Source organism: Panthera onca, chromosome B3, assembly GCF_046562875.1.
Source record: "Panthera onca isolate mPanOnc1 chromosome B3, mPanOnc1 haplotype 2, whole genome shotgun sequence".
NCBI classification, from domain to species: domain Eukaryota; kingdom Metazoa; phylum Chordata; class Mammalia; order Carnivora; family Felidae; genus Panthera; species Panthera onca.
In genome coordinates this window covers 68,323,483-68,349,017 of record NC_138344.1, presented here as the reverse complement: position 1 = coordinate 68,349,017, position 25,535 = coordinate 68,323,483, and the positions used below count along the sequence as shown (strand labels likewise).

Here is a 25,535-nt window from a genome sequence, read left to right as displayed (position 1 = left end):
AAGGGGCATGTGGAAAGGGTGAGGCCGGGTGAAGAAAAAGACCCTCTTTCTAAATGAAGGAAGAGCCTGGTTATGCCTTTCCAGACACCCTGTGTCTGCAGAGGAGATGCCTGAGGTCTTGAATTCTTATTTTCTTGGTAGCTACAGAAAAGTGTTTTGTCAACAGTCTGCCAGAGGGCAACTGTAGAGACACTGTGATCTGTGTCACCTTCCCCTTTGACGTGTGATTGGAAACCAACCAACTGAACAAGCAAACAAAAAGCAAAACCTTGGCTGTTTTCAAATTTTCTTTCTTCTAAAATTCTACCTTAATGTAAAGGATAAGTGTGTTACCCCACAGTCCTTTTGCTAGCCAACTTAGTCTCAGCTCAAGTAACTTGTACGTCAGGTTTTCAGTATGGCAGAAGTGGTTGGCTGGCTTTCACTATCAAAGAGACACTATTACAAGAATTATGTGTAATATACCCCATCATATACCCAGTAGTGATCTCTGTTGCCTAGTGCACTGAGCCTAAACCCTTCTGCCTAGTTGCTTAATATTTTGCCAAGGTTGTTCACTAGGAATTAAGAGAGGCCTAGGAACTTGAGAGCTGCGTGAGACTTTAGAGGTGATCTAATCTAGTGTTTTCCAAATTATGTTTCAGTGGAGTACTAGAGACTTCCAACATGCTTAACAGGTATCCTTTAAGCGGATTCTGTGGTCAAATGAGTTTGGAAAACACCATCACACAGAGCTAAACTCTTTTACTAAAGGGTGTTTAAAGGTCTTTAATATGGTAACATGAACTGTGGCTCCAAGGGATACAGCATGCAGCTTTTCTCACACCATTTGACCCTGAAGTCCTTTTGTTGTACAACATGTATTGCCATTTCAAGAATGCCAGGCAGTAGCTATATAATCTAATTATTATGAGCCTGACTTCTAGTGTTTAACTGCCTGGGTTCAATGCCTGGCTTTACCATTTATTGACCTTATGATCTTGAGCAAACTGCTTACCCTCTTTTGTGCTTCAGTTTCCCTGTCTAAAATGCGAGCACAAATTCTACCTATCTATAGCGTTACTTTAAAAGTTAAAGAACAGAACTGAAAACAGTACCTGGCACGTCCTTGACTATTACCATCCTAACGTAGTTTAAGTAAAAACAAGCTTAATACCCTCATTCCGGAGCTGAGGAAAGTGAGTCCCAAATAGTTCACTCATGCAGTGTCACTCATTCAATAAGTGACCAAGTGCCAATATGCATCACACACGATATTTCTGTCCCCAGAAATAAAGGCGAACATGGGGCAGTTCCTGTTCCATAAGAATACCCACACTAGTGACTAGTGACTTGGCTCAGATAACACCTTTTAGTAGTTAAACCAACAGCTCAGGCCATCCGACTTCTGTCCCTCCCTCTCATCCTCCAACTCTGTTCTGAAAGAGAATGATCTGTATGGCCTGGATTGGTAAGCAAGGATAGTGACCATAGAGAATAGCCAATAGACTTCTCTTTTTAAATTGCATATGAGGGCAAATGTTTTAAACTCTTTGTTAGTGGTGATCCAGAAAGAGTAATCGAGACAGGCACTTTTGGAAGAAAGCAAACTCTAAAAACACACCCTAGAAAGGAATGTAGGAGGTAGTATGAAATGGCCCATATACGAGACCCCAGATATGGCTCGCTTGGTGTTTTTCTTGCTACTGTGTCACTGATGGTCTTCTCTGGTTTTGTCTAGGCATCTCCTCCGAGGGCTTCCCCCGGGACTGTTTCAGTGAGCAGACAGCAAGTAGAGACCTTCCCAACAGGGATGGAAGTGCATGGTTCCTGGGCTATAGAGCAGGACCAGCCTGTCCATTTCTGCTCCACGAGGAAAGGGAGAAGCCAAACAAAAGCGAACTGTACTTGGATCTCCATGTAAGTAGAAATCTTTGTGCTTGAGCTGTGATACTTTGCGGTCAACTGAAATGTGTTTAATGGAAATTGTGTTTGTAAAACTGCTGAAGCTGCATTTTGTGGGGAGGTCATTATCTAAAAATCAGTCCATGGCAGAAAACAGATATACCTCAGTGTCTGAAATTTGTGCACCAGAAAGTGACTGTGTTTAGTGTCTACCTGAATGTTTTCAGAGTGCTCTCCTCATATCAGCTTTGCCTTGTTGTGGGAGTACCTGTTTGCTGCTTGCCACCTGTTAATATCATTTTTCTAAAAAGTTGAGAACATGTGTTAGCCAACTGATAGGCTCTGAAATCTCCAGAGCAATGCCAATAGCCTGTCTTCCTGACACATTCTAAACCTTTCTTTCTCTCCAGGTGCTCCGTTAACAGGTGAACAAAGCAGTAGGCTGGGTTTTAGCTCCTTCCACGTTGTAGATGGCCTGATAGAGTGACCAGACTGTCATGATTGTCACCACATTTCTCTACCTTTCAGTTTCTTTTCAGAGATGGGGTGAACATTAGGAATCCAAGAAGGGCTTTTCTTTCTTTCTTTCCTTCTTTTTTCTCCCTTTCTTCCTTTCTTCCCCTCCCTCTTCCTTTCTTCCTCTTCCTCTTCCTCTTCCCTTTTTTCCCATTAACTTTAATGCCCATTGGCAAGCTCGTGTCCTTGATTCCTTTTGATACCTTCCAGTTCATTATGTTCAGGCCCAGAAAAAAAAACCCAGCGAACCTTGTGCTTTTCATAATTATAGTCGCATAGTCACTGGATGCCACTTTAGAAAAGCATTTGACATCCCAGTTATTGGAAAAGGAGGTTTGGAATGAAGTTGAAAGATGAAAAATCTACAGCCTTTTGTGAGATGAGATGGAAATTTGTAATGTTTTTGGTTTTGTCTCCCTACCTTCCAAAGTTAGGTTGTGCATCTTGAGATGTGGTCAATGAAAGCAGTGTAACAGTGACATCTATTGGTCAGATTACTCTAAATTGCATTTGCTGCTACCAGAAGCTTGGGGTCTAAAGGTGTTGCAATGGATTTGTGTGTGTGTGTGTGTGTGTGTGTGTGTGTGTGTGTGTGTGTGTGTTTCAGAGCTTTTATTTATTTAAGTAATCTCTACACCCAGCGTGGGGCTTGAACTCACAACCCTGAGACCAAGAGTCACACACTCCTCTGACCAAGCCAGGCAGGTGCCCCTGAAATGGATTTTGAAACATCTGTGTTTTTTAAAAAAATGTTTATCCGTTTTTTTAAACACATTGGCCAAACTATGTATTTCTGGTTTATTTAATTTTACTTATTTCAATTATGAAAATCATACACAATCCTTTTCGAAAATTTGAACTATGTACTAAAATTGAAAGAAAAGAAATAACCCATAATTTCAGCAGGCAAGGATACCAACTGTTAAAATCTGATAAATTTTCTTTGTATTTTTCAGAGAAAAATATGACTTTTTTTAAATGAGAGATTTTTTTAACCTACAAGCATAGATTTTATATGTTTCCTCCTTTTTTTCTTTCCTTTTTTTCTCTATTAATTACTTTTACATTGCTCATCCATATTGTTACATATCGTTTCTAGATGTATTTTAAATGAATGTTCTACATTCTAATATTCTACCAATATATTCTAAATCTGAAATTTTTTTAAAAATCATTTCTCTATTATTTGATGTTGACGTTGTTTTCAATTGTAGAATAGTCCACAATTTGGAAATAGATGGCACTACCCAACATATAATTTTTCCTATACCTCTTCTCCTCCCACCAATATTAAGGACCATTTCTTTAAGATAAACTTGGGATTATTATTTGTAAATACAAGTAAATTTAGGCTTGTGATTCATATCACTGCCTAAAAAAGGTCTTTTTCCTAAACCAGCCTTTAATGGCTTATATATTTACATATTTATAATATTTATGCATTTATAAATATATATATCATATATGATATAAAATTATATTGGTATATAAATAATTACATAAACATATGATAAAATATATAAATATTCATGTTCCTTAGTTTTCCATTAATTATAATTTTTAAAAATTGGTCTGCTTTCTTTAGATTGTTTTCCACATCAGTGGTTTTTACACCTTGGGCCCTAAGGCTCCTCACCTCCAAGCCCTCTACCCTCTTCAGACAGTACAATTTAACTCCTATGTTTTGTTTATTTTATCATTATTATTTTTTAATGTTGATATTGTAAGTAAGATTTCCATTTGAAAGGGTTCTACTCAGTAAAAGTTTTGATCACCACACCCGCTTGCAAGGAGGTCTTTCCTCTGGGAGGCTTTCAACAGTAAGGTCAGGGAGGCATGTATTGCTGTGTGATACTTGGATCAGTTTTAAATGTTAGACGGGACTACTCTGTTTTCAGTTCTGGAACTGATTTGCAGAATTAGCATCAGGAAGTTGCTTTCCTCAGCCTTTTTCTATAGGTAGGCTGCTTCTCATTAGTATGCAGAGGTGATAGCTAAAACATTTAATTGGTGGGAATTTGACACCCAGAAATCAGAATGGCCACTGGCATTAGGGCTGGAGCTACAATTAAATTCCTTAAGTTCTCTTATGCAGCCATGAATTAATTTTGTTGTTGTTGTTATTGTGTAGAGCCAGAGAGGAAATATTATTTTAGGCTTTGGGGACCATATAGTCTCTGTTGTAACTACTCAATTCTTATGACAAAACAGCCATAGAGAATATGAATGAGTTTGTGCTCCAATAAATGTTTATAGATGCTGAAATTTGAAATTCAGATAATGTTCACATGTCAAGAAACATTCATCTTTTGATTTTTCCCCCCACCATTTAAAAATAAAAAGATCACTCTTAGCTTATGAGTCATCCAAAAACAGGCGGTGGGTCAGATTTGCAATTTGCCAATCTCTGCTCTAGCCCAAGAGATGGAGATCTCCTTCATTTCCACTCTCAGCTCAACCACTCACCAGCTATGGGATTGTGGGCACTTGCTTACCTTCAGTTTCTTAATCAACTGTGTTTTGACAGAATGGAGAAGAGTAGGAACAGATGAAACAAAGAGTCTTTTAGCTATAATATTAAATTTCCTGATTCTGTTATAGGAGCGTAAGTCAACCCAAGCAATACCAATATGTGGTAAACGGGATTTATGTATTTATTTATTTATTTATTCATTCATATGTTTATTTATTTTTGTGACAGAGAGAGAGAGAGACAGAGAATGAGCGAGGGAGGAGCAGAGAGAGAGGGAGACACAGAATCAGAAGCAGGCTCCAGGTTCTAAGTTGTCAGCACAGAGCCCGACGCGGAGCTCGAACTCACAGACCGCATTATCATGACCTGAGCCGGAGTCAGATGCTCAACCAACTGAGCCACCCGGGCGCCCCAAATGAGAATTATTTAAAGAAAACAAATAGATCTTAATATGCTCAATGAGAAATCTTTGTCCTAATAGGTGGAACCATGTCACAACTCACGTTGCAAGACCAAAATTTGTAGTCTCCTAACTCTATTTGAAGGCTCATAGGACTTTCTGTGTCTCCAGTACTATCCTTCCCTTCTCCCTGAGTTTTATTGATGTATCTTGACATATAATATTGTATAAGTTTCAGGTGTAAAACATAATGATTTGATAGAAGTATAGGGGCGCCTGGGTGGCTCAGTCGGTTAAGCGGCCGACTTTGGCTCAGGTCATGATTTCATGGTCCGTGAGTTCGAGCCCCGCGTCGGGCTCTGTGCTGACAGCTCAGAGCCTGGAGCCTGTTTCAGATTCTGTGTCTCCCTCTCTCTCGGCCCCTCCCCTGTTCATGCTCTGTCTCTGTCTGTCTCAAAAATAAATAAACGTTAAAAAAAATTAAAAAAAAAGAAGTATATATTATGAAATTATTACTGTAACAAGTTTCATTAACATCACCTCGCACAGTTGCACATTTTTTTATTTTAAATTAAAAAAAAATTTTAACATTTATTCACTTCTGAGAGACAGAGAGAGACAGAGTGTGAGTGGAAGAGGGGCAGAGAGAGAGGGAGACAGAGAATTGGAAGCAAGCTCCAGGCTCTGAGTTGTCAGCACAGAGCCCGATGTGGGGCTCAAACTCACGAACTGTGAGATCATGACTCGAACCAAACTCGGACGCTTAACTGACTGAGCCACCCAGGTGCCCCAACACATTTTTTTTTCATGCGATGAAAACTTTAAGATCTATTCTCTTTGCAGCTTTCAAATATGCAATACAGTGTTGTTAACTCTAGTCATGATGCTGTACATTACATACTCAGAATTGATTAATCTTTTAACTGGGAGTCTGTACGTTGTGACCACCTTTATCCATTCCCTGCCTCTGGCAATCTGTTCTCTGTTTCTGTGAGTTTGGTTTTTTGTTTTTTTGTTTTTTGTTTTGTTTTTGTTCTGCATATAAGTAAGAACATAAGGTATTTGTCTTTCTGGTCTTATCTCATTTAGCCTAATGCCCTCCAGGCCCATCCTTATTGTCCCATGCCGTGTTCATCTTTTAGTTACTGAACTGTGGGAAAATACAGAGGTTCCTTTGGGGAATGGCAGGAGGGGAGTGAGGCTGGCGTAGAGTAGACACTAGGCAAGCTCAGGGTACCATCTATTTACCAACCAGTATGTATTTCAATGTTAAAACATCCAGTGCTGCTGTCTTAGTGTCACTTGGCTGAATGTCAACCAGACTGCTGTTCAGAGAGGTTCTGTTGGGTGATTATCTTCTAGTCCCGCTTATACAAATTCTGTGGACCATTCTGGTTGGTCTGCGAAACTCCTGAAAGACTAAACTCAACACGCAGTCAGCTCTACTTTTGGGTCATGAGATAGCTTAATATTGTATAGGACATACTTCTAGTGAAAAAATGTTTGTTTTTTTGTCTGAAATTCAAATTTAACTGGTTGTCCTATGTTTTGTTTACTGGATCAAGCAACCCTAGGTATCAATTTTGGGGCAGCATCCAAATGCACCAAATGTGTGAATTGCTCTGGTGAATTGCATCTGTATATGATAAAACTTTGGTCATCCCAGAGTGCCCATTTAGAGTATGAACATTACAAAGGTAGCCTTAAAGGGCAGTATCTTATATACCACCAAACTAGGAGCTATCATCAGCCATGTTCCTCAGTTTTTGGTATACCTTGAACCAGATGTGTCAAAGGCAACTGATTATGGACAGACTAGAGAGTAAATGGGGTCTAACTTCTTACAGTGAGTGAAGTTTCTCAAAGATTCCATTTGAGAGGAATGTTCACTGATGAAGTTTTGGGGTGATGGCGGGGTTGAGAGCTGATGGCCAAGAAATAATTCTTAAACACATCTTTGGTGCAAAAAGGTGATTTTATTAAAGCATGGGGACAGGACCCACGGGCAGGAAGAGCTGCCCTGGGGTTGTAAAGAGTGACTAGTCATATACTAAGGAATTGGGGGAGGTAAAGACAAAAGGGAGGCCTCAAGAGGGACTTTGATATGCTAAAGAGGGCTCCTAAAATACCTGAGGCCTTGCTATTGTCAAGCTAAGGTGGTTTTCCTCTAGTAAGGCATTCACTTTAGGATGGTAGGGGGTTCCTGGAGAAATGTTCTACTCTGTATTTGCCTCAAGTATTTGTCAATGGGCTATAGTTTACAAGGAAATTTAATTTTACCTACCATTTCCTTCTTGCCTTTGTTCCCCACATCACTATTGAGGGGAGGGTGACACTAAGGGCTCTAGGAAACTGAGTGTATAGGTTTCTGGAGATTAGGCTCTTGACAAAATTGTCTTTTTCTTGTAATTTCTAAGATATTTGTAAACTGATGGAGACTCACTATGATCTCTATCAGTTAACTCTTTGTTTTCCCCTTTCCTTTGTTCTTGGGCAGCCAGGAGTACCTGAGGAATATCACACGCATCCCACCGTGTGTGTGTGTGTGTGTGTGTGTGTGTGTGTGTGTGTGTGTGTGGTGGGGGTGCTATGCTAGCTTGTGCTTGACCCTCAGCTTGCATTATGGGTTCCCACATCATATCCCCCCTGAGTAATTTTGATCACTAAATCTTTAAGGTTGCTGAAGGTGGAAGGTCTCATCTTCTGTAGCTTCTTCGGGCTGAGTAGGGGCACAGGGATGTCCCTATCTATGGCCAATATTGATCATTTGGGGAACATATAGAGAAGTTACAAAAGGCAGAAGCAGCTGAATCCAAGGTGGACGTGTATGAACCTTCTTGAGTAGCAAGGATTATCTGTTGGCTTGAAGTTATTGTAGTGATGGAGTCTTGGCCCTAGGCAGAGACACATGGGAGAAAACAGCAAAATGTAATTGGTATGACAAGAAAGAAACCGCAATAAAAGTACTTTGGTAGTTGACAGAAATGCTCCAGTCCAAGAGTTTAACCAATCATTAAAGGAAAGAGAGAGAGACTGTTTGAAGCACCAATTGGAGTATTCATGTCAGTTAGAAATCCAGAAATATTTGCGTGGTCATCTGGAATGTATACATAGCATTTTGTTTTTATGAGAGTATAAGTTTCCACCTTGTGCAGCAGTTAAAACATCTAATGCCGTCCTATTTTGTATGCATTTGAGTTATTCAGTATTTAGTAATAGAATATGACGTTATTTTGAGAGTCATGTAAGGCCTTAACTGTATAACATGTGGTGTTTAACCATTATATAGACTGTTTTGTTTAGTGAACAATCAGGTAGTTAATAAGGCATTTCTTTTATAGAAACAAGAAAAATATAGGTTAATAGTCTGAGCAAATTACAAACCCAGTGTCTGCCCGTGATAAGATTTTTAGATGTCTGGCTTAAAGCCTCTTCAGATGGAGTGGAAACAGGCAGCAGGAATCAGATGTTTTTGGGTTTGTGCGTTTGTTCTTTTTTTTTTTTTTTTTTTTTTGGTTTGTGATTCAAATGTCTGTGGTGATCCTTTTGAATGGCCCTTTGTAAGAAGGAACAGTAGAAATTGGGGAAAGGAGAATGAAAAAGAAAGGTACAACCATCATAAGAGAAGTATGAGGTCTTCCACACGTTTACAGGAGTAAGAAGGAAGATTAGTTTGCCCATTGGTTTTCTATGAAGGAGGCACAGGAGCCCTGTATTTTAGATACAGGAGCCCATGAAGTGTGCTCCCTAACTTTATTCCCGGGGGAGTACTTAATATGACCCAGTAGGGGCCCTTCCATTTTGGAGTTAAATCCCCTGCTGTGTTAGACTTTCAATCCTTTAAATAAACCAGGTCTTTTGGGTTTATATGGGGTGGGTTTCTAGGAACTGTCCTATCAGGTTTAGGGAGGATATGGTTTGCACAGAGATTTATGAATTAACCCGGTCTTAAGTGAATAATTTAATAAGGCACTATAGTCTTTATCTATTGATAGGTCTGCAGTGAGAAAATAATTTTCATAGACAATTGTTGGGGTGAATCCATCCCATTTTTTAGTTGTTTAATTATATGCCCATGAAGTTTTTTTATTATCCCCACAGAAAAACAAGCACAGAAGTTTGTCTATACGTGAAATATTGTGACACATTTTCCAAAGTTTACCTCACATTGTCTAGTTTAGGCAAACATTTAAAGACAATCAGAACTAGAATTTAACATCTATAAAGGTACATTATTGAGACATCGTTTTTTTCTCTTAAAACCCTCATTACCAGAGATAGCCAAATCAAGACTAATTTGTTTGTAAAACAAGTCCAGTTTTAATAAACTTGGCCTAATTATTTACATAAGGTCAGCAAGAATAGCGACTGATCATATAGATCTTTTACAATTTGCTTTGCTGGAACGCTTTATAAGGAATCTAGATTCAGGCTTTTAGTAGCTTCTCCAGGCCAGAAGCCATGCCAAGTACTTGCCATCAGACGTGACTGCAATACATGAAGATTTGGGCAAATTCCTTTCCATGAGGTCCCCAACATATCATGAGGTTCCTGCACCTGCCAGGAAGTGATACTCTTTACTCATCTGGTAAGGCTGCTGGGACCTCTGTAAGCAAGGTATCAGGCCAACATTTCCAAGGGGCTTTATGGCTCCATGTTTCATAAAGTCAGCCTTAGTTCCTTAGAGCTATATGGTCAGATCTGAGTCTATGCATGACTCTCAAATATGACATTCCAGTCAAAGCCTTGGTAAAATAACCAGTATTTCCAATGGTATCCTGTTACAAGAAGAAGATTCTTATTGAACTCACATAAGTGATTATGATTGCCTTAAAAGAAAGAACACTCACTGAGAGTTTTTTAATTTTAGAGGGTTCAGGTAGAGAGAAATGTTAAATACTCCAGTTTGTTCACAAATGAATACTTCGTCACATTCCTGTATGTCATAGATGAGCAAGCGTTTAGAGAACCAGCAACACTTTAAAACAAAAGTGGCAAAATTATAACCGTGTCCTTCAGTTCATTTAGTCCCATGTTCCTAATTCTTGTTCAGTTTGAAAGCAGCTTTTTAGTTCTGGCAATTCTTACCCATCTTAGTATTGATCTTAAAGGTATTGAATACCTGTATCTGTCATGGAAGTCCTTTTTACAAATCTTGAAGATGAAACACATTTAGTATGAGCATCTGAATAATTATAAATGACAGAAATCTCAGAAATGGACATGGTTAACAATCTGATGAGAGTTCATTCTGATGCAATTGATACAGGAAATTTCATCATCTCTGTGACACCTAACACCTTGATAATCAGAGTATCAAGTGATGACCTTATTACCAAAACATTAAAACTTCAGGAATTGCATTTATATTTGAGCAGTTATAGCATTTACCCAGACAATATACTAAGGTTTACCATTATTTGTTTGACAGTGTTTCCAGAGTAACTTCACATACCAAAGAAGGCCTAATTGGTCAAAAATTCATTTACAATTTAAATCCTGGGAAATTTGTTAAAACCTTAGAAAGTTATAAGGCACATCCTAAATAGATTACAGATCATTACTAATCTTAAAACTTTAAATCATTTGTTTAACCAGAGTGGCAATGAGAGATCCTAAAGGCAAATATGTAGGGTTATATAGTTGTTAGCAAAACTTAGCTCCTTTAACATTGAGAAGTTTTGACTAAGTAATCAAAGGCTTGATAAAGACAAAACAGAAGCTTTGGTTTTCTCAGCAGACAAAAACAACAACAACAACAACAACAACAACCCTTTGTTTACATTTTCTTATCAAGAGCAGATCAATGGTCCAAGAAAACTTTGTCTTTTGAACAGAGAAAAACAGAATCCATTTCAACTTAGTCCGTCCTGACCACACATGAAATTCCTTTCCAAAGAGTTCCCTTCAGGAACCTTCTACAACTTTCCTTGGCCTTCAAATTTTGTCCCAAGCCATTTCTCTCCAAACAACCAGTCTCATTTAGGACAAAATTACTTTCTTTTACCTTCAACAAAACATGTATTTCCATTCCTTCTATCTTTCTTACACATTTTCTACTTTTTTACATAGAGTTGCTTTTATTTCCATCAGTCTTAATTATATTTAGCAGAATTTTAACTCTTAGAGACATTAGTCCCCAGTGAAAACTTAGTAACCAATTGAGAAGCATCAAACCAGAATTGTTTGCATGGCAAATTCATGAATCAATTATCATATTTAAATAGAAATCCCCGTTTATGCCGATCATCAAGTTCAGTTCTTACGCAATTTTCCACACTTCCCTGACATCCAGCTGTCCTCTATATCCACTGTAACATAATGACAAATCTCATAGCATCTCAGATTGCTTCATAAAACTAAAAGAACTTGGCTTCCTCATTGAACTCTTAATGGCTAGTGGAACTGTGACACTCACTTCTCTTTGATCTTGATCCTTACTTTATTGTCCTTATTTCCTCTTTGTCTATTCCAACATGTACTAAATAGTTGTGCATATAAAATTTGGACTCTTGAGAATGTATGGACTTTTAAAGCCTGGGAGAACATGGAATAGAACTGAGTTTTATAAAAATACTGAGAAATTTGTCTAGGAATTGTATTTAAATGAATTGGAAACATTGCAGCGGAAGTATTTTATTTGGTTTCCCTAAAATTCAGGCAATTGCTTTTTTGCCTCCTTTGAATGAATTCCACTTTTTCAGCCTCCCTTTTCTGTCTTGAAACTACAGCTCTAGGGGCGCCTGGGTGGCTGTCGGTTAAGTAGCCGACTTCGGCTCAGGTCATGATCTCGTGGTCCGTAGGTTCGAGCCCCATGTCGGGCTCTGTGCTGACAGCTCAGAGCCTGGAGCCTGTTTCAGATTCTGTGTCTCCCTCTCTCTGACCCTCCCCTGTTCATGCTCTGTCTCTCCCCGTCTCAAAAATAAAAAAACGTTAAAAAAATTTAAAAGAAAAAAAAGAAACTACAGCTCTATGCGTACTCACTGGACTGAGTCCTGCGAGCTTCACATGGTCTCTTTAAAGCCTGCTCTCCGGATTCTACATGTATCATTTATGTTTCATGTGTGTATTTCAGAAAAGCATTTTTCTTCTCTCTCCAGGATACACATGGACATTTGTGGTTAAAACGACAATCCCCTATGACCCATTTCGAGTTTTAAAGGAAGTAGTAGCCTTTGCCTATAGAATGCTCAGGGGACTCCTATGTTAACGTGAGGTTCCAGTGTGTATGGCCTAGTTGTTTTTCTCTTGCCTTTTGATTTTTATAGGCTTTAATTAAGCCATCTTGATTTATTATTACCATTATTTCTAAATTGCATTAAGGACTGCAGCTACTCCATAAATGTCCTGTGTATAACATATATCATAAACTTCCCTCTCCATCTACAGAAAGTAAAAGACCTTGATTCTGGGAGCTGTTAAAACATTCTTTCAGAATATTTCATGATACTTTTTAAAGCATTGAAAGTGACAGTCATGCTGTATATACTTTGGTTTAAATGCCAAATTAAAATGATGTACAAAAAGGAGGCAATAGTGAGTATATGTCATAACTCTGGGAATGTGATTCTTTCACCCACTGATCCCTGCAACTAACCATACTCTACAATGACAGCCACTACTTATCGAATGTCTTTGGTGATGAAGCAAGCACGGGGTTAGGAATATTAGCACATTCAGTTCTTAGTACAGTCCTATGAGTTAAGTATTTTTCCAATTCTATAAATGTAGATACTGGTTCAGAGATGTTAAGGAACTTGCCTCAGTGACACAGCTAGTATGTGATAAGTAATTTTCGTATTGAACCTAAACACGTCCCATTTCAAAGCCATAACTCTTGCCCCTCTTCTCTTTGCCCTCCCTTTAACTGTGTTTGAAAAAATAGGATCGTAGCTGTGACAACGCCTACCTTACTTTTTCCTTTGTAATTTTAATGCATTCACACTTGTTTCCATATTTGTCTCTTAAAATGACTAAATTATGAGTATTAACTTAAAGCAATCATCACTGATCAAATCAGGGCTCATAACCTTTGTTTCCCTTCTGTCCTCGGCAAATTCTTTCTAGCTTCAGTAGCCAGTTGGTTCTGGTAATGAGGTGATCTATTTTGCCTCCATTCTGGCTTTTCCATTTGAAGGAGAACTATTACAAATACTATAGTTTGGCTTTATGGTAATGAAAAGAATGAACATTAAGAATCAGATTGATCCAGTTCAAATTCTGGCTTTGCCACTCATTGGTTGTGTAATCTTAGGATTGACCTAATTTCTCTGAACCTCAGTATTAACAGCTATAGCAGTGTCCAGTACAGCAGTCACTAGCTATAGGTGGCAATTAATTAAAGTTAAATAAAATTTAAAATTTAGTTTCTCAGTCACACTAGACACATTTTAAGTGCTCAGAGGCTACCTGTAGCTAGTATCTACTGTTTTGGACACACAGATAGAGATCATTTCCATCACTGCAGAAATTTGCACAGGACAGCATTCATCTATAAAATGGGGTTAATGATACTTTTCATGGAGCTATATAGTAGGGTTAAGGAAGGCACGAGAAACCTTGCATAAAGGTGCCCACTCGGGACAATATAGACCTCCTAAAAAATGCTTGTTCTCTTCCCCTTCTTCTGTCATGCATGCTCTTTTCATCCACCTTCATTTTGTTTTAGGTAAATCCATACCTGCCCTAATTTTTTCTGTTGCCTCATTTAAATATAAAATTATTTAGAAATAATACCTGGATCTTTGGTGTTTGAACTAATATTCTCAAGATAACTTGATAACTTTTACCTAAAAAAAAATGTAAGGAAAAGGCAAAGATACACAGTTATGGCATAGCCAATGGCTATGTAGTTTTACTATTGGGGAAGAAGGAGAGTATAGGCAGGAATAGGTTACCTCTGGTTTATTAGATTCCAGATCTTCACCTAAAAGTGTTGTCAAGAGCGACTTTAGCCACAATGAAATGCTTTCTTTATGGACTCCATGCCTTCTGAAGTGATTGTCCATGTGGAGCATAAATATTATTGATTTTGGAAAAGCTCAAAACCTTCACAAACATGTCCCAAGAAATTGTGTACCTTAAAGAATACTCCTTCTCTCCCCTCCCCTCCAGCTTCATGGGTAAATCTTGGCCTTTCCTTTTCCCTCTTACATTATTTTATTTTATCATGGACATTGAATCCATTTCCAGAGAACCTTTAGTACTGTTTGGTGGAATCAGTCTTAGAAATATTTGATAGTAAGATCCTACCCATTTAATGTAATAACTACTTCAGCCTTGATTTGGTATTTGTAAGAGAAAGGAAATTTTAAATGAAGTAACGCCTTTGGAGTCTAATGACTTGGCATACAAGCAAAAGAAGAAAATGGTTAGTGCCCTGCTGGAGTTGACCTGCGTACTTTCCCAGGCCAGCCACTGTCTGGGAGCAGCCCTTCCCCCAAGTGGGCTGAGGTCACAGTGCTTAGGGATCACACTTTTGGGTTTCAGCAACAGGTGTTATCAATAGACTCTTGAGAAAAGGATTTTCTTGAGAAAATCCAAATTCGTGTGTTTTTGTTTGTTTATTTATTTATTTTTCTGAAATGATTGAGTTGGTTTAACAATCATCTTGGAGCACAGGAAAAGGATTAAAGAGCATGATGAACTTTGTCTCCTACAGTGGCCACCTGGGAGAATTTTAAGGTAATTTACTCCCTTCAGGTAATACAGATGGGAAAAACAATCCAGAGCGTATTGGCCCTAAAACATTCCAAGGAACCCCTTGAAAGAATTTTCTTTGATGCTCTATTCACTCTTGGCACAGATGTGGCATGGGTGGGTGTTGTATTTAGTAGGCCTTTCTATAACAAAGGATCCTGTTCAGACCAAAGGGCCCCTCTGCCCAAGTGCATATTTAGGAGGGAATTGGGTGGGGCAGCTTCCTGCGTGGGCTGTCAGTTCATCAGTAAATACTTGTTTCATATTGGCAAGGCTAAAAAAATCTGTTCGATGCAGGTTGATGGCCCTAAAACAGTTGTTACTTTGCTATGAAAATATATCATACCTATGTGGTACCTACTATGTGCCAGGCATTGATGAGAGTGTCAAACTTATTAGTTCACTTAATGCTCCTAATAACCCATGAAGTAGGTACTTTTCTTATTGCCAGTATGCTGGTGAGGAAGCTGAGGCATAGGTTGCTTGCCCAAGGTCAAGCTTCTTGAAGGAGAAGAGTAGGAGGTAAGCCCAGGGCCCAAGGCCAGGATCTTAACTGTGCACCCTGCCCTGGTTCCTGGTCATTGAAAGATCACATCCACACTGCTCTCTCATTTGCTTCCATCCTGACAAGTATGCCCCAGTCTCTCTTTCTGACTTTCAGAGTTTTCTAGTTTGTTACTGACCTTCAACTCATTTTCCCCTGGAGATTTGGTACTGCTCAGTGGAACCAGTCTTAGAAACATTTTACACTAAGACTGCTCAGTGGAAGAAGGCCTTAATCACTGAGACCGGCCCTCGCAATAGGGCAGGTGCAGCCTATTGCTTTTTGGTTTTTAAACAATTAGTAAAAACTGCTGCGGGCCTCTTGTGGGCTGACCCAGAGGGGCTGTTATAAGTTTCGTGTTAGTGGGGAGAGGGAAGGCACACCATGAAGTCGGGGAGGATGCTATGAAGCTGCAATAGAAAGAGAAGCCTAAAGAGGTCTCTGGCTTGGTCTTGTACTTGGTCTCGTGACTCCATTTCCAAGATGTGGAAAGTGAGCATAAGGAGGATGCTGTTCCGGAGGAAGGTAAGCTCATGGGCCAGGGCAGTAGGAAGACCGGAGGTGAACAGGAGTCAGGCCACCTCGTTTCCTCTCTTGTTGCTCATGTGAGCAGTGTGAACTGGTGCCAGTTATTTAGCTTCTCTTGATTTCAAATGGCTTCTTCTTTAACACAAGAATGTGGAACGAGTTGATTTCTAGTATTTCTGAAGTCCCGTTCAGCTTCCCAGCAATTTGATTCTACCCACATTCTTTCATAATCCTCAGCTCCTTTCACGGGATGTCATTAGTTTGACAAGTGGCTTTTTTGAGTGCTTGTGATGTCATAATTTCCTCAGATCTCACTGTTTGTATCAGACTTCGTTGAGTAAGTTAAAACACCCTTCCTGCACCAAAAAACCCATCTCTACTCATTACCCCACTCACATCTTTATCCACCACTGCCTGCCTTCCTTTCCCCAGTCCACTGGTATAAACTTGTCTTCTACAGAAATAGTTTCTCTACCCTTACTTACCTTTAGTAATTTTAACTCCCTTCTACTTTTCTCCAGCAATTGTCACATGAACCTAGTTGAACCACTTTAGAAGCTAGAAGCAATTAGTCATTAAAAACAGGCCCAGAACTTGTAATAAATTGGATAAGAGAAACAGGAGAATCATGTGGCCTGATGCTGTGAAACTGACCTCATTTGCTCTACTTTTCCCTTGCCTTTCTGGGGTTTTATGAGAATGTGGGAGGGAGTTATCTAAACTGAATGATTGGGTGGGGGATTCCAAAGAGTAGAGGGTGGGAGGACTTTAGGAAGTTTTTCTTTTAAGCAACGTCCAATTTCTGCAAATTGACTTAAAAAATGCTTTTTAATGCTGATTCCTCTAACCTTATGAGAGCCAAGAAGGTTGGTTCTACTGACTGGTCTCAGGTGATGTGCCTTTTTGTTGCAACCACCCTTTTAGGCTTATCTCACCAGGTGTCTGTGGGACTGATGTTCTTATTACCTGAGGTACAGTTGCCTTCAGCCTCAGTCTGAGAGGATGGTGAGAAGGGAGAAACATGGACAATTCACTAGTAGTAAATTGTTCACACAAATATATGTTGACTTTTAAAGTAGCTGGGTACCAATTGTTTTTAACAAATAGTTACAAAGAACATCACATGGGTCAAGTGCTAACTGTTTTAACTCGGTTGTCTAAGGTGAATCATTTTATCTGACCTTTTGCACAGGTATAGCTGTTAGAAGGCTTAAGGGCCTTAAGGTTAAAACTGTCAAGGAGCATGAGTTTCCTGTCCCCTTTTAGCTAGACTAAGAATCAAATGGACATGAGACAGATGAACAGGAGAAAATCAGATTTCATTTTGTAAATACAGGGAATCCACACAGACATGTAAATTCCAAAGACAGGCAAAATGAGGTATGTATGTCATCCTAAACTGGGTGGAGGTCTGGGACTTCAAAGAGAAGGAAGGCTATTCACAGGACAACACGAGCAGATGTTTGGAATCTAGAGGTTTATCTTGCCATACAGATGGGTCACTCAGATAAAATTTATCTCTGGTAATAGCCATTATACTGGGAAGAACCCTCAGTTTAGATTTTCCTATGTAGTGAAGAGAAGGGCAAAAAGTTTTTTCTGAGCCTGCAGGATCTCCGTTGCCTTCAACACAAAATAATCTTCATGCCAAAGTGGCCCACCTTGGGGTGGCCTGCCCTTGGCCCCTACAGAACAAAAGAGATTCAGGAGAAAGTCTTGGCTTCTACCGGTTTTGTGTAGTAGGTATTCAATAAGTATTCATCACAGAATAAGACACTGAGATAAATGATGTTGGAGAGAAGTGATTATTTTTCCTCCTGAAAATGTTAAAGCATTAAATAGACTCATTTTTCAAGACCAATCAACCAATTTGCAGGCTTCTTAAAAATCCTAGAACAGAGCACAGGCAGTAATGTCTCTGACATTGGCCGTAGCAACATTTTTCTAGATAGGTCTCCTGAGGCAAAGGAAATATAAGCAAAAATAAACTATTGGGACTATGTCAAAATAAAAAGCTTCTGCACAGTGATGGAAACAACAACAACATTAAAAGACAATCTACTGAATGGGAGAAGATATTTGCAAATGACCTATCTGATAAAGGTTTGGTATCCAAAATACATAAAGAGCTGATACAACTCAATGCTCAAAAACAAATAATCCAATTAAAAATGGGCAGAAGACCTGAACAAACATTTCTCCAAAGAAGACATCCAGATTACCAACAGACAATGAAAAAATGCTCAACATCACTCATCTTCAGGGAAATGCAAATCAAAAGTACAATGAGATAACAGCTCACACCTTTTTCATTATAGGTAGAATCAACAACACAAGAAAAAATGTTAGCGATGATGTGGAGAAAAACCCTCTTGCACTACTGGTGGGAATGCAAACTGGTGCAGCCACTCTGGAAAATAGTATGGAGGTTCCTCAAAAAGTTAAAAATAGAACTACTCTATGATCCAGAAACTGCTCTACTGGGTGTTTTCCCCCAAAATACAAAAACACTAACTCAAAGGGATACATGCACCCATGTGTTTATTGCAGCATTATTTACAATAGCCAAGATATGGAAGCAGCCCAAGGGGTCCATCAGTAGATGAATGGATAAAGAGCTAGAGTGTATTATGCTAAGTGAAATAATTCAGTCAGAGAAAGACAAATACCATATAGTTTCACCATGTGGAATTTAAGAAACAAAACAAATGAGTAAAGGAAAGCAAGAGAGACAAGCCAAGAAATAGACTCTTAACTATAGAGAACAAACTGACGGTTACCAGAGGGAAGTTGGGTGTGAGGATTAAAAAATGTATTTATCATGATGAAAATAAAACGATTTAAAAATTTTGCAGGCTTCTTATTGGAACATTATGGTCAAACATTTTTTTGATTTCTTAAATCACCAGCAATAGTCACCTTTCTAATGGTCTGAGAGTCAATATTCAAACATCTATTTGAAATACCATGCTGCTCTCTCTTACTTCTCTTTATTATTTAGATGGTAACTGCTTGCTTTCACTTAGAATTGTTTTAGGTCCAGGGGCACCTGGGTGGCTCAGTCGGTTAAGCATCCAACTTCAGCTCAGGTCATGATCTCACAGCCCGTGAGTTTGAGCCCCGTGTTGGGCTCTGTGCTGACAGCTCAGAGCCTGGAGCCTGCTTCAGATTCTGTGTCTCCTTCTCTGCCCCTTCCCTGCTTGTGCTCTCTTTCTCTCAAACATAGATCAACATAAAAAAAGAATTGTCTTAGGTCCACTGGTTGCTATTCAAACTGAGTCTCACCTATTTACCTTCATGTGTCATGAAAGTGGAGGGCTGGGGTTTTCTTCATCCTTATATCCCTGGAGCCTGGTATGTAGTTGGTGCTTAATAATTGTTGGATAAATACATCTTTGTAACAGAGTTATGCTTCATAAATGAAGGAGGGTTGTATGGGGAAAGCTTTTTAATGTGTTTGACTCCAGGGGGTTCTGTGTTTTGTCTGTGACTAGTACACAAGCCAGCTAGGCTTTTTTGCTTGATTTTTATTTTTTCTAATCAGCCACTCTAGATTTTCCCCTAAGTTACAAGGGGAAACAATGATCATTCTCACATTGTTTTGTGAAGTTCATCTTCTGTGTCATCTCAGAGGATAAAATACACTTTGTGTCCTAGTGAGAGACTAGTAGTTTAATTTCTGGATTGTTCTCTTGGCCATGGTTGCTTAACAGTTTTTTGTTTTTTTTTTTTTTTAAGTTTTATTTATTTAACTAATCCCTACACCCAACATGGGGCTCAAACTCATGACCCCAAGATCGAGTTGCACACTTTTCCGACTGAGCCAGCCAGGCGTTCCCATGGTTACTTAATTTTTAAAATAAACCTAATACCTTACTTACCTCTAACCCAGGGACTGGGATCAAATCATTTCCTAGGACTCAAGACTTGCCACAACTTCCATGAAATTGTATTGGCATCCGTGGGTATTGAGAGAATGCTGAAAATCTTAATTCTGCTCCATACTGTTGTATAAAAAGGCCAACAACCTTTGGGGGACACTTTATGTCCCATTTCGCCCAGATGTGCTGGGAGTGCTCAGAAACTTACTCTCGAAACTGATAGTTAGGTCTGAGAAAAATAGAGCCTCCAGTTAAAAAGGTCGACACCAGGGCACCTGGGTGGCTCAGTCGGTAAAGCGGCCGACTTCAGCTCAGGTCATGATCTCACGGTCCGTGAGTTCCAGCCCTGCGTCGGGCTCTGTGCTGACAGCTCAGAGCCTGAGGCCTGTTTCAGATTCTGTGTCTCCCTCTCTCTGACCCTTCCCTGTTCATGCTCTGTCTCTCCCTGTCTCAAAGATAAATAAAACGTTTTAAAAAAAATTAAAAGGGGCGCCTGGGTGGCTCAGTCGGTTAAGCATCCGACTTCGGCTCAGGTCATGATCTCACGGTCTGTGAGTTCGAGCCCCGAGTCAGGCTCTGTGCTGACAGCTCAGAGCCTGGAGCCTGTTTCAGATTCCGTGTCTCCCTCTCTCTCTGCCCCTCCCCTGTTCATGCTCTGTCTCTCTCTGTCTCAAAAGTTAAAAAAAAAAAAAATTAAAAAAAAATTAAAAAAAAAAAAGGTCGACACCAAATAGGTGTCACGTCTCTTCCCCACACATCAGTGTTGGACGGTCTATATGTTGTTAAGAACATAAGACTGATCTTATGATTTGATGTGGTGATTCCTTTTCTCCTCATTCTTGCAGAAGCAGAAGTCTGATTTTTATCAAAGGGCATTTCCTCTGGACAGGAAACTGTTCTAAGACTTGAATGGTGCCTATGAAGCTTTCTGTGTGTTATGGCGGCCTTTTGATAATCCCATACATACTAGCATCAGGAGTGAGTGGGAAAGTCTCCATTTAGACACCAGGTCAAACCAGGGGCCAGGAAGTGCTGTCTTAACTTTTCCATAGGGATTGGTGGGATATTATAATACGTACCCTTTTTGTGTGAGGGTTCCTTTTGAACACACTGCTAGAAATGTATTGCAGTCAAAATTTTTCAGTGTTAATACTTATTGGGGAACATGATTCAAGTCATCAGAGTGACATTCACGGCTGTTCCCTGGTGCACATCAAGTAAGACTGCCGTTTTGCACAAGAAGCTTGTGGCTCCAGCTTCTATTTTGCAGAATAAATTGCTGTTGGTGTTTCACACTTGGGCTCAATCTTCTTGCAGCTTTGCTCAGAGGGCCGGTGATTACTCCTAAGCCAGTTTGACTGCCATGATCCAGTACAGTAACTTGTCCATCCCAGGTGCTTAGTAAATGCCTGCTGACTGGACCAGATTTGAAAAACACTGAGACCTTCAGGTATGACAGGAAGCTGTCCCAAGAGGCAGCCATGCAGCTAGGAAACAGAGCGGCAATTTTTCCACGTCCTTCGTTGCCAAGTTCCCAGCATATGATCAGAGTGTTGGAAACTACCTTGCTCTGATGGTTGGTGGTGATTTTGTCTGCCCTTCTTGTTTAAGGCAAATTGGGTCTGTGATAGAAACCTGACTGACAGAGACCTTTCAGATGTTTTGCCCTTTGTGGGAATGTGGCTCCTTGGGGACCTTTGATAAATAGCTTTGCCTAACAAGGCAGGTTGTGTGTTACCTTGTATCATGCCAGGTTTCACTTAGTTGGTTGGATCACTGAAGCAGAGCGGGGTGCCCTTCGGCCATCAGGATTCCTAAGGAAACCAGGAAGTCAGAGCTGCTGAGCAGAAGCCTGGGGTTGGCACAGAGCGTGTGGAGGGTAATCATTCCTGCTAGGGCTGGGGCTGTTTACTCTGCCCGCCTAAGGCTGGTGGCCACTGGGCGTGGTGGGCGTGCTTGCCTAAGTACCTGTTTGTGGAACAGTGAGACACCGGGGCAGAGCTAAAACAGCAGTAATCTGAAACCAGTTGTGTTGGTTCCCCACCCCCAGACCCCACCAGCTAAAATCTGCATTCCAGATGAAACCTGCAGGGAAGCGGAAGAAAGCATTAAAAAAAAAAAAAAAAAAAAAAGACAGCTTTGAGAGCTGTAAATCAACTGCTTTTGAGAGAGTTCTTGGCATTTTGAGATCATCTGTTTCCCTACTTTTATTTCTTTGCTCTGGGCTTTGTAAGTGGCTGTTGATCTGTGTGTGCTGCTAGGTTTTTTGGCCTGGATGGTGCACAGGCTTCTGACCAAAATTTAAAGGGCAAAAAGGAAACGTTTCATCATTTTTCTGCTGATTCACTTTTGAATTTCTTGGGCTGATGCGGGGGGGTTGAGGGGGGGGCGGGTTGAGGGCTGTCAGGATCTGCTGGCCAGCTCAGCACATTCGGGAGCCTCCCTTGCTCACCAATGAGGAAGTTGAAAGCTATCGGGAGAACTGCAGGCAGGCACTGGGGCGGAGCTCGCAGTGAAGTCCTGGGCCGGGATGACCGGGGCAGACTGACTTTCCCTACGACAAAACCCCTTTTGTCCACGGGAATAAATACGGAAGTCCCAGCAGAGCAGCCTCCCCAGTCCGTGTATAGTAAGGTGCGCAGCCGAGGCTGCGTCTGGGCATTAAGCTCTTCGGACTTCTTACAGCTGGCCCTGGGCGCACCATCCTGGCTCACACCGGAAGGAGGACACAGCCAGTGACCTGAAAGAGACCAAGTGTGCTTGCTTTGGGGCGGAGTCCGGCTGCCGGGTCCTGTTGCTCTCTCTGTCCTGGAAGTTCAGAGCCCATGGTGTGGATAAACTGAGACAGTAGGGAAAGTGACAAAAGCCAGAACTTGCACCGGGGGCATTGCAGAGACATGGAGGGCGTCGGAGACTCTCTGAATGGCAGTGATGAGGTCTCAGAGCCAGAAAAACCTGAAGCCAGACTTGAAGTGGCTCAGTCGATCCTGAGCAAGTTCTCCATGAAGACTCTGTTTGGGTTTACAAGTAAGCTCGAATCTGTGAAGCCTGAAGAGGAAGATGCAGTCCTGAAGGCGTTCCACAGTTTGGTCCTGGATCCAATGCCTCAGCTGGATGATCCCAGCCATGGCTCCCATCCACAGGAGGCAGCGGCCCAGGTTCTACCTGACCTGGGAAATGATGGCAAGACTGCAGGGGCGGAGACAGAGTCTGAGGGAAATCAGAGCATCATAGCAGACGCAGGGATTTCTCTCCTGGGTCAAGAGCCTCTTCCGCTCAGTACTCTGAGCGTGAACAGAGACGATGTCATTTTGGTTCGTGGGACTCTTGTGAACACCACCAGTGATTCTGACTCTGATGATGGTGGCCAGCAGCCAGAAGAGGGAAGCAACACCAGTCGCCCACAGTCTCCCAGTGTTGTAGCTGAGCCATCTCAGGAGCCCAAAGAAAAGCCACGTGATTGTGGGGAAAATAGTATCACTGGGGAAAGGGATGATGCAGAGTGCTGTGCAGAAGGTCCTCAGAGGACCCCATCCGAGATAAGTAGCAAACCCGAACCTGGTGATGGTGGTCTTCAGACAGAGCACAGCCCCGTCCAAGGGCAAGCTGGAGAAGAAAGTTCCCAAGATCCACCCGCAGTAACAGACCAGACCTTGATTGTTGGTGTTGCCGAGAATGCCGCGTCAAAAAAAGAAGTCCCTGGGGAGAAGGCATTCCAGCTTCCAGCCTTTTTTAGTGGACTTCGTGTGTTGAAGAAAGGGGCTACTGGCGAGGGAGGGAAGACCATCACGGAAATTAAACCAAAGGATGGAGACCTGGCCTTGCTCAAATTGACGCAACCTGTTCAGAAGTCCTTAGCGCAGGCAGGGCCGCAGACGGTGAAGACTGGGGAGAAGACAGCTGACCCAAAGGCCACTCCCACTCTCCTGGAGCAGCTCTCTCAGCTGTTCATCCTTGACATGCCCAAAGCAGAAGTGAGGGCAGGAGACCCTGAACAGCCCAGAAAGGAAGAGATGGGCTGCGGTGCTGCCCAGGAGAGCCAGAGCGGCCCCAGCGGAGCCCAAACTCAGGGTGGAGAGGTCAAGCCAAAGCCTCCAGAGACCGCCCTCGAGGCCTTTAAAGCCATATTCGTTCGTCCCCCCAAAAAGGGGACCACAGCTGACACCTCGGAGTTGGAAGCTCTCAAGCGCAAGATGAAGCATGAGAAGGAGTCCCTGAGAGCTGTGTTTGAGCGATCCAGGTCAAGGCCAGGGGATGGCCCCTCTGATTCCAAAAGCGTATGTAGAATTGGGTTTTGTGTTTTGTCCTAAGATGCAGTGAAACCTGTAGTTTTCAGGTTTCCTCTCAAAAGCGAGTCCCAACTACCTATTGTTAGTCTCTTCTAGGTGAAGAGGATTAAGATCAAATCATCCTTGTAAGGGGTAAGGAGTGAAACTGGCGTTTTCTGTCTTCCTTATATTTTTCTGGAGTGTCATAAAAGGGCTATACATAAAGATGTGTGGGTAGGAAAGGGAAACTGTCACTCTGAGCTTAAGCATTAATAGATGTTCTTATAAAAACTAGGCAGCACGAGGCTGCGATGCAGGAGGGAGAAACAGCCCGGATTTCCTCACCACCTAATTATACCTCTGCAAAAACTATATTTTAACTTTGAAAGTCTGCCATTTGGCGACATAGGTGTTTGTGTTAGGATTAAAATGTCCCCGTGTTGGTTACAAGGCACCCTGATCACTAGGTTTAGATTGAGACCCGGTTTTAATTCTAACTCTGCCATTTCTTGGCTGGGTGACCTTGGTCCCCTCTGAACCTCCATCCCCTCGTCCGAGTAATGAACGGAATAGCCTTCACCTTACAGGGCAGTTGTGAAGATTAAGTCAAGTTAGTACCCGGTAAGCACCTAATTAGTGAAGGCTGCTACTATTAAGAAAATTAATTCAGGTAATTCATGAAGACTAGCAGACACCTGTCTAACAGATCCTAAAGGTTCACGAGAACCGTGAGTAGAATTTTAGTGTCAACTCAGCATACAGTTATCATCCCCTCTTATATACTTGATCAGTAAAGATGTTAAAATTTTTAAAATCTTTGGAAACATTCTTAGGCTGTAGTTAAGAACTAAACGCGATATAGCATTCTCCTAGTTGTAAAACTCAACCCCTATAAAAATGGCTTGAGTATGAAGGCCATCTCATTTATTGAAAGAAAAGGAAAGGAAAACAAATTGAAATCAGCAATGTGTTGTGCTTAGAGAGGTGTATCTTGACCTACAGCTGAGTTGTTTGGGATTTATCTATTAACATTCTTATAAATGTACCTGATTATAGTACATTTATATCTATGTCTTCAGTTCAAAGTTTGTGATTTCTTTTTAGATAGTTGTATGATAAACATCATGTATTATTTGTTGTATCACACATGGTCTTGAGTGTGTGTGTGTGTCCCCCCCCCCCCCCCCCCCCCCCCCGCCCCCTGCCCCCCACAGCCTCCCAACTGATCACTTTACCTTTCTGGAGAAGGGTCATTCTGGAGTGAGAAGTTTCAATTACAGTGAATGAGTGCAATGTGCAACAGGCCATTAAAAGTGATTTTAGGGTTAGAGTTAGCATGTTT

The 25,535-nt window shown here is 41.0% G+C and overlaps 1 protein-coding gene across 9 annotated transcripts in view; it reads left to right on the top strand.

Annotated features, from left to right (window-relative positions):
* The window catches only part of FMN1 (formin 1), a 425,066-nt gene that overhangs the window by 110,723 nt on the left and 288,808 nt on the right, over positions 1–25,535 (top strand). For 5 of the 9 annotated variants that reach the window (XM_078448448.2, XM_078448449.2, XM_078448450.2 and 2 more), the window contains one exon: positions 1,721–1,899. The exons of 2 other annotated variants lie outside the window; for them this stretch is intronic. In XM_078448448.2, coding sequence (XP_078304574.2) covers positions 1,721–1,899 — 179 coding nt within the window. Of the gene's footprint in view, positions 1–1,720; positions 1,900–22,443; positions 24,203–25,535 lie in introns of those variants that run through there. 2 more of the 9 variants (XM_078448455.2, XM_078448456.2) reach the window with 1 other exon arrangement.